General features: G+C 44.2%; 1 protein-coding gene across 2 annotated transcripts; it reads right to left on the reverse strand.

The window, feature by feature from the left end:
* Positions 1-1,066: 1,066 nt before the first annotated feature.
* Positions 1,067-8,591, reverse strand: LOC123055438 (SNF2 domain-containing protein ENL1). 2 transcript variants are annotated; one of them, XM_044479461.1, is made up of 19 exons: positions 7,012-8,589; positions 6,329-6,459; positions 6,185-6,239; positions 5,718-6,005; positions 5,563-5,618; positions 5,393-5,483; positions 4,720-4,857; positions 4,557-4,634; positions 4,107-4,316; positions 3,910-3,981; positions 3,342-3,422; positions 3,127-3,245; positions 2,912-3,023; positions 2,736-2,804; positions 2,531-2,625; positions 1,972-2,097; positions 1,779-1,850; positions 1,572-1,698; positions 1,067-1,475 (listed from the first exon to the last, which is right to left on the reverse strand). In XM_044479461.1, exons 1-19 carry the CDS (start codon positions 8,479-8,481, stop codon positions 1,314-1,316), a joined length of 3,552 nt encoding a protein of 1,183 aa, XP_044335396.1. In that variant the 5' UTR covers positions 8,482-8,589; the 3' UTR covers positions 1,067-1,313. The 2 variants fall into 2 exon arrangements, with proteins under 2 accessions (XP_044335396.1, XP_044335395.1); XM_044479460.1 differs by having other exon boundaries at positions 1,067-1,698; positions 7,012-8,591.
* Between the last annotated feature and the right edge of the window lie 256 nt (positions 8,592-8,847).

Consider the following 8,847-nt stretch of genomic DNA (forward strand, 5'->3'; position numbering starts at 1 on the left):
ATCTGACGGCGAGCACTCCACGCTTGCAAGTTGCAACACCGAGCCACCACCTCCAAATGTCGCCGTCTCCCACTTTCTAGCTTATACTTGAACTGGTCAAATTTGAGGAAACTTACTTGGTGAAGCATTTTCTTGCAGCATCAGGATTTCTTCTCTTCAACTCTCACAAAAAAATGACGCTTGGTGAAGCATCTTGTTGCAGCATCAGGATTTCTTGTCTTCAACTCTCACAAAAAAATGACTCTATATGCTAGCGTCTATAATAAATTATCTGAAAAAACTTTTAACTAATTAGTTGGCAAGTAAAGAACAACACTAACCTTTTAATTAAATAATATATGGCGTATTTTTTTCAAAAAAAAAAGATGCTATTGTGCAAAATGCCTGCGATGAACACATGAAATATTTCCTGAAACAAATGGCACAGGACTACTTTGATTGAAAGTGCTAGTATTCTCATGCACGTCAACTTTCTGGACACCATTTATCATTCGTATTTGCGAGCTCAAATGTAGACTCATGCACAGATTTGAGAACAAAAAAAAAAAACATAGTGGTTAGAAATGATTTGCAACCGTAGGGTAATAAACCAAACCAGAATAGATTTTTTTTTCCAATTGATGCTGGTACTGTGAATACATACATAATATGATAGCCACTAGCCATCAAGTTAGTACTCCCTCCGCCATGAATTACTTGTCGCAAAAATGGGTGTACCTAAACGTATTTTAATTCTGGATACATCTATTTTTATACCCCCTCCGTCCAAAATATAAGTTAGTACAAAATTAAGTCATCTATTCTAAAACGGAGGGAGTACATTTCTGCAACAAGTAATTCCAGGCGGAGGGAGTATTTACAACACCGGACGGCCAAAAGAATTGACTAGTAAACAGACCATGGAAAGTACCCAGTGTTGTCATGGACATGAGTTTTGTGGGCATTCATTTTCCATATATTCCAGCTCAAATGTAAACTCAACAAACAATTGATAAAAACACAAAAACAGAGCAGTTGGAAATGATTTGCGGCACTAAGACAAACAAAAACAGACAAGACCAGAATAGAATATTTGGCAGCGCTGCTTCGCATGCTTAATAAGATCCGAGTAATTTTTGCCAATCCATACTCACCCTACATCTCTGCCTCCGTCCTAGTCGTAGGCACCAATCATCCATCAGGCTACTAGTATTTACAACGCCGGATCATTCCACGGCCAAAACAATACGAGTGTTGCAGTTCAGTCACACCTCAGTGACCGACTACTAACAAATGACTAGTAGTCCAGAGCAGCAGTTGCTTCAATCTCAGTGTTATAGGCTCTGATCATCCAAGCAGATCACTTCAGGCGCCCTCCCTCTGGACATCATCGACGACGACTCTGGAGAGGACTCGATCACCGTCAGCTTCTCGTCCAGATCGTGTATCTGCTTCTTCAGCTTCTCCCCACGGTCAGGCAGCCTAGAAACCAGCGTCTGCACCACTTGTTGATTCTTCTTATCAGCAAACCATATCATAGACAGACAAAGAATCACACTACTCCTTCCCATATTTACAAGAGAATTCATTACCGTGTTCGAAAGGGTTTGCGACAGCCGGTTGATTTTCGCCTTGATTTCCTCAGGGCTCTCTGAACTTGTATTGCTTCCAGAGTATGCTCTTGGAGTGAAGTCCTTTGGCTTGAAAGCATGGGCAGCGCTGCGAGAAAATACAGTCAGGTTGAAGTGCCGGTTCCACTCACTCGATAGTGAATACTAGAAAGATTGACAAGGCTTTACCCGTTGGCGACATAGTCCATCGAGGATGCCTTGTTGTACTGCCTGGCCATCATCGGCATGGCTGGGTGCTTGCTGCACACAAGAACATCAATTAAGGTTAGACGAGGCTTGGAACATGACTGCTAGTGCTAGCTAAATAAAAATGAGCAACCAGAAGCAACATTGCCAGGTGTTGAAAGCCTGCAACACTAACCTCTCCAGAGCTTCAGGCTCCAACGAAGGCAAGACTGCTGTTTTGGAAAATAGGAGGCTGTGATGGCTTACACCCGCAATCCCTTGTCGTTCCAGAAACTCGATGTGCTCCCTCAGTGACTCATCCCTGAAAAATTCAGTACAGGTAGGTGAACAAACATCTCAAAAGAGAGCAAGAATGATCACTAACATTTGCTACCATGGAACTAAATTCAGAAACAAGCTGTCACATTTCTCTTTGGTACCCCACTGTTACCATAACTTTAACTAAAGCCTTCAGTATATCAACATTTCTACATAACTCATAGAGGAACCTCGACATTTTGTACATGTTCTGGCAGATTAATACCACATAATAATCAAAACCAGTTCATTATATTTCAAGTTTATTATGATAAAATGTACGAAACGCCCATTGTGTAAATGAAGTGCCGCATCAACTATCCATACAGAGCATTTAAAGGCCACACGGCAAACAAACTTTTCAAAGTATCACTTGGTCAACTTATCAAGGTCAAAGTAACTCTGCCATAACTAATAGAACAAAAAGTATATCTTACATGACAAGTTGCTGTCCATGCTCTTCTTGCAATTGCTTTTGGGTAAGGGAAACATCAAAGCCTTGTTCTGGCAGACTAAAGAGCTCTTGAATGTCCTGAAGATATGCGAAGAATTAGCCATATTATCCAGTAGGACATCCAGAAAGCATCGACAAGAAACAGATTTCGTCAAGGAAATGAAAAGTAAGGGTCTCAGGATCATCACCCTCTTGCTGAAGTAGCGTGTTTGTTCTTTCTGCTCTGTGGCCGTTCTAAACAAGGCCCCCTTGAAAACCTGGGGGAAAATGGACCATGTGATTCAAGGAAGGGAGGTATAAAACTTAAAGCTAGAGGTGTTGTCTGAAAAACATTGGAGTAAAAGATTCTAGATCATATTTGAACCTGCAATTTATATATCTTTTCTTCGATGGTCCCAGACGTCATCAAGCGGTATACAATCACATCTTTGGTCTGACCAATTCGATAAGCACGATCCACGCTCTGATTGTCCGTACTGTAAAAAGAAGATTGGTAAAGGAATAAAATACTTGATCTATGAGGCATTACATGAAGCCAAAAGGAGAAACACTTGATCAGGAAGTGTACTGTTCGGGTACCTTGGATTCCAAGCAGGATCAACTACTATGACACGAGCTGCCTTGGTGAGTGTAAGTCCCAGCCCACCAACTTGTGTGGTCAGCAAAAATATCTGTGCTCCAGGCCCCTCTTGGAAGTCCTGGAGATACAAATCTTAATAAGTAAGCAACATAAACGATGTAGTGGAGTCCTTGACAATCCTTTCCCTCTCAGCAAGTGATGCATGAATATTAACCTTGACAATCCTTTCCCTCTCAGCAATCTTGGTGGTACCATCAATGCGTAAAAAGTTGTAGCCCTCCAGTAATATAGCTTCCTGTTGCAATAGTCGAATGTGTAAGTAAACTGGCCAAAGTAGGTAAGATAGGCCAAACTTGTAGCCTTCCAATAATGTAACTTCCACATTTCAAACATGATGATGATGGACAAAATCAACAGCATTTGGGTGCAAATAGGGTAAAGAATAGATGCTGTTAGACGCAATTTGATCCCAGCAGTAGATAAAAATGCCAGAAGGCAAGTAGTCATGCTAAAGATCATTTTATTAGAACATTTGTACTATTATTACTTGAATGATCTGGCTCTTATAGAACAGGACTTGGACAGGAGGACTTGAATTATCATGTTATCAGAAAGTGCATACAATAAAGAAAAACACGGTCTTTTACTCTACTTACAGAGTTCATCGTGTATGTCCGTATGTCGAAATACAAAAGCAATAAAGGATGGAAGTCAATAACTATGCTTTGAATACAATATATCAAAAGAAAACGACATGCACTGAAAAGCAAACAAGAACAGACCTGAATAAGGTTTAGCATTTTGCGTGTCTGGGAAAAGATAAGGACATGGTGTCCCTCTTCAAGAAGTTTCCGCTGCAACATAAGATACGAACCACTTAGTTTACGTAACAAATACTCCATCTGGTTTACAACTTTTAGGGAACTGAAGAGAGTACATTTCTACCAGCTACTACATGCATTCATAAAAACACACTTACCAACAAGGACATGATGAAAATTAATTTGCATGAGACCTCCTCGCCGACTTGCAGCGCTTGGTCATCATGAGCCATGTCTGCAAGGTTCATGGCCATTTTCTCTACCATACCCATATCCTTGTTATCCAACATGCCTTCCATGCCTTCCAAGATGCCCTCAGCAGCTCTCTTGGTCAATATCAATGGATGGTCGCATATTTTCTTCAATACCTGTTGAAGAACAAGAAAACAATGAATGATGAAGAGACTGACAAGATAAATAAGGGCGAAAGAATAAAAATGTCCTCAATTCTCTATACATGCCTTATACTTTGACAGAGGATCGCAAAAACAAAAGCCATATTTTGAATTCGAGTGGGTATATGATGAGCATAACATGAACAAGAACTGAAGGAGTACATGAAAGCAATAAGATCGGTGCAAAGAAAAGGCTTTGACACTGATCCTTACCGTGATTGCAGCCAATGGTGATCCTTGCATTGATGAATGAACAAGATCACTGTTCAGAAAAGCTTCATATAGTTGCCTCTGCACCCAGAAGAAAGACAGGTCAAGATTATCATTGGCCAATTATTCAACCAGTTTTACATTCAATTTACACCAGAATTTGTACCTGGCAAGCTGTTAACCTCAGCCAAACAATTAGCTCATTCTTCTTGGAAAGTTTTTTATCATCTGCCGAACCAGTATCAAGAAATACTTCACTTTTCATACGACGCAAGAAGTATGGCTTTATCCGCTCCCTTAATGCCTATGAAGAGTATTCAAGTACCAAACAAGAAAACACATATTATAACAAGTTTAGTACGACTGACTTCAAGTGATAATCAGATAATCTGGAAGGATGAGTAACATTTCAACAACGAAATGCAGCAAACTAATATGGATTGATCTAAATGGCTTGTCATCATCCATGGCTTAAACTAAAAGTGAACACTAATTGGTCTGGAATTTGAATGCAGTTTATACACATTGCTTCCACATGTTAATTAAATCAGAGATGAATGTACTACTTTGTTAATATATGGATACAGTTTGTGTAACATAAAACTCAGCTGATGCCCAACTTGTAATTTCACAGCAAAATGGTAAGAACAAAAACTAATGCTTGCAACATATTGGGCTATATCAAACACCATAACATAGAGGAACATCTCATATCCAAATTAATATGAACACTAAAAAGGTCAAAAACCATGCAGAAACACTAACATGTTGTCTGACCACAATAAGAGGAACAGGGCTTAGTGTCACCCATCTTCTGGATACAAGAAAAAAAGTATTACCTTTGCAACAGTTGAGCCTGTGTGCTTCTCTCGATTGGTGGCATTCTTGTCATTTCCTCGAATGATAGCCGATTCATATCTTGATTTGAACCTGCCATGTTCTCGACATATAAATAACAGTAGATGGTGCAAAACAATGGGACAATGTTATGTAGGAGGAGAGTACTTACTCGTCCTTATCACCCAAGACCTCCGGGCAACAGAAATAGAAGAGAGCCCACATTTCCTGTAAGAAAACACGTGTTTATTTGCATTGGTAATAAGAGTGCAGAGCATATAGGAGCATCTAGGGCAAGAAGTATTAAGAACTTCAGATAGGCGGTACCTTTAAATTGTTTTGAATAGGAGTTCCACTTATGACGATGCGGTGTACACAAGGTATTTCGAGTAAGCTTTTGGCCCTTTGAGTACTCGGGTTCTTGATAATATGTCCCTCATCAAGAATAACATAGTTCCATAACTTGCCATCCTCGTCTTCATCAGTATCATTATATGAGTCACCTCTGATCAGCTTGTCATACTTCCCTTCCACGTTGCCATTGTAGAAGTCACCTCTGATCAACTTGTAATTGTTACGGACAATGTCGTATGTTGTCAGTAGGATGCCGCCCTCCTGTAGAAGAGATAAGGAGTTAAAATAGCTGCCATGATTCATTAAAAAATGCTGAATGATAAGATATTCTTCGAAATAGCTAATGCGAAAATGAATATCTACCGATTCCCAGATATTGCAAATTTCAAAACAGAAGAACCCAAGGTAAGAATGGTTATGTTAAGAGTAGGAAAGCAGACCTTGAATGCATATTGAAGCTCAGAGTTGCGAACATTTACACTGGCACCAGAGTAACTGTGGAAACAAGGAACAAATTAGTGCCGATTGACAGGATTTGACATCAAGCAAGTTCAGGAACAATAATATGTAAGAGCAGATCTTACTCCCTAATCTTATGTTTAAGGCCGACAACTGAAAGTTCCTTCGTCCAATGAGTGAGAAGTGTCTTTGGCGCAACCACCAACACTCTCTTGATTAAGCGGCAATGGAACAATCCAGCCAGGAAGGCGGAAACCTGCAAGATAGAAGCAAGGGTGCAAGCACCTGTCAGCAAATTGCAGGCACATTGGACCACTTCATATTCATACTATACTGTGGCTGAAGGAAACAAGTGCAGATAAACTTTGCGGCAGAGAGCTAGCTAAGAAACAACTATATATAAACATAAAGTAGAAAAAAAAAGCTATTCTTCTGTCCGATGATGATTTCTTCCAGTTCCACAAATGCAGAAACTAAAGGGCACAAAGGATGCAGGTGCTCAAACAAATTATGTACTAGTACTACCAAAAATAAACACGAATGTGTTTGCTACAAGAAAAGAAAAACATGAAGGTATAGACAGCAAACCCTCGCCGCATTCTAACGCCATAATACATAAGGTATACACTGCTCTAATCAATAGTTATAATTCTGAGGACTGACATACATAAGGTCATCACAATACCTAAAATCCATCAATGGTAGCACTTGATATTCATTTGATCCTTGTTCTAACTAAACGACAATTAACAGGATATGAATCATTGAGATTGGAAACAGAATGAAGGAAGGGGTTAAACAGACAGACCTGCATGGTCTTGCCGAGACCCATGTCATCCCCAAGGATCCCTCCAGTTCCCCTGCAATGCAGAACCCAGAGCCACTTGAGGCCCTCGCGCTGGTGGGGGTAAAGCATCTTGAAAATGCTTCCTGGGAGCTTGTAGGGCTTGACCATTTTGCCGCACCCGGTGGGCTCCATCTTGAAATCCTCTGTTTTCTCCCAGCCAACATCCTTGTCAGAGTCATCAGCAGCACGGTTCTCCTTCTCCTCGCTGACACCGTCATCGTCTTCATCAAAATCCGCAAAGGATGAGGGCTTTGATGCTGCCCTCTTGCCCGACTTGGCGCCGCCATAAGCACTTGCCCCGGTTTTCTTCCCCTTGTCATTGGCATCATCCAGAACACGGCGGTCGGTGAAAGCAGAGGCGAATGATAAATCTGGGTCTGGTTTCTCCACCTTGACTTCCCTCTTGACCACCGCCGTGGGTTTGGTGTTCCGCTTGGCACTGGTCTCCTCCTCATCGCCAAGATCAGAGAAGTCGAATGGTGAATCTGGGACTTGTGGTTTCTCCAGCTTGATTTCCTTGTCGACAGACTCCTCCTGAACAATAAGATCGGCGAAGGCAGAGGAGGTGAATGATGAATGTGGGACTTGTGGTTTCTCCAACTCGATTTCCTTGCTGACCACTGGCGTGGGTTTGCTGTTCCCCTCCTCCTCCTCCTGAATAGCCAGATCGGCCAACGCAGAGGAGGCGGATGATGGATCTGGGACTCGCGGGGGTTTCTCCACCTTGACTTGCCTCCGGACCACCAGCGGCGCCTCATCCTCAGACTCGTCGGAGCTGGAGACATGGACGGGGGAGGGGGCACCCGATTCCGGCCCCTTGGGAGGCGGCGGGGAGGAGGAGGAGCCGTCGGCGGCGTCGTAGAAGCCGTCGTCCTCGCCAGATTTGGGAGGCAGCGGGGAGGAGGAGGAGGAGGAGGGGCCGGCGGCGGCGTCGTGGAAGCCGCCGTCGTCCTCGGCGTTGACGGCGCAGGGGAGCGGGGCCCGGGCCTGCGTGGGCCGGGGGCGGGCCTTGGGTCTGTCGACGGAGAGGGAGTCGAGGCGGGTGGTGAGGTCGTCGAGGATGTCGCGGATGCTGTCCTCGTCCTTGTCCTTGGCGTCGGGGGAGGAGGAGAGCTTGCAGAGGCGGCGGCGGCCGGCGAGCTTGACCTTGCGGTCGTGGGGCAGGGGCCCGTCGGCTTCCGCGTCGGATTGCGGCGGGGAGGGGTTAGGGTTTTGGGTGGGGGGCGGCGGCGGGGGGCGGGGGCGGGTCTGGGTGAAGCGGAGCAGGCGGTCGTTGAGGCCGTTGGGGGTGGGCGGCGGGGCGCGGTGGGGGTGCGGCGTGGGCTGGGGGTTGGGGTTAGGGTTTTGGCGGTCGGCGGAGGAGGAGGAGGAGGAGTCGGCGGCGTCGTCGAGGGCGTCGGAGAAGCAGTCGAAGGACGGGGGCGACGCCATGGATTCGATCCGATTGGAGTTGGGATTGGATTGGAGAGTGGGGGTTGGGGGAAGAAGAAGAGGCGGAGGAGGAATGCGGCGGCGGCGGAAGGGGATTTCAAATTTCGAATGCCTCCGCACAACGGGACGGAACGGGAGTGGAGTACAAGTAGAAGTAGATAGATGTGGGGAGAGGAGAGGGGATGGGGAACGCCAACCAACCAACCCAACACGCTCCAAGAATGTATTTCTTTCCTCTTTTCCCCCCAAATTCTAGGGTTCCTCTGGTTTGACACATAAATTTTACGGAAGAAATACAATGCTTACCGTTTCCTTTCCAAAAAAATGAGAGTATGTGAGTTGTTTGATCCGCAGGATTCAGCTCCG

The sequence above is a fragment of the Triticum aestivum genome, chromosome 2D (assembly GCF_018294505.1).
Source record: "Triticum aestivum cultivar Chinese Spring chromosome 2D, IWGSC CS RefSeq v2.1, whole genome shotgun sequence".
Taxonomy (NCBI): domain Eukaryota; kingdom Viridiplantae; phylum Streptophyta; class Magnoliopsida; order Poales; family Poaceae; genus Triticum; species Triticum aestivum.

Bases quoted from the DNA above. Each gene is read 5' to 3' on its own strand.
- LOC123055438 (XM_044479460.1), bottom strand. From the start codon at position 8,481: ATGGCGTCGCCCCCGTCCTTCGACTGCTTCTCCGACGCCCTCGACGAC. The intron at 3,423-3,909 runs GTCTGTTCTTGT...CTATTGCAACAG, and splicing joins AAATGCTAAACCTTATTCAG to GAAGCTATATTACTGGAGGG. The intron at 2,626-2,735 runs GTGATGATCCTG...GCATATCTTCAG, and splicing joins CACGCTACTTCAGCAAGAGG to GACATTCAAGAGCTCTTTAG.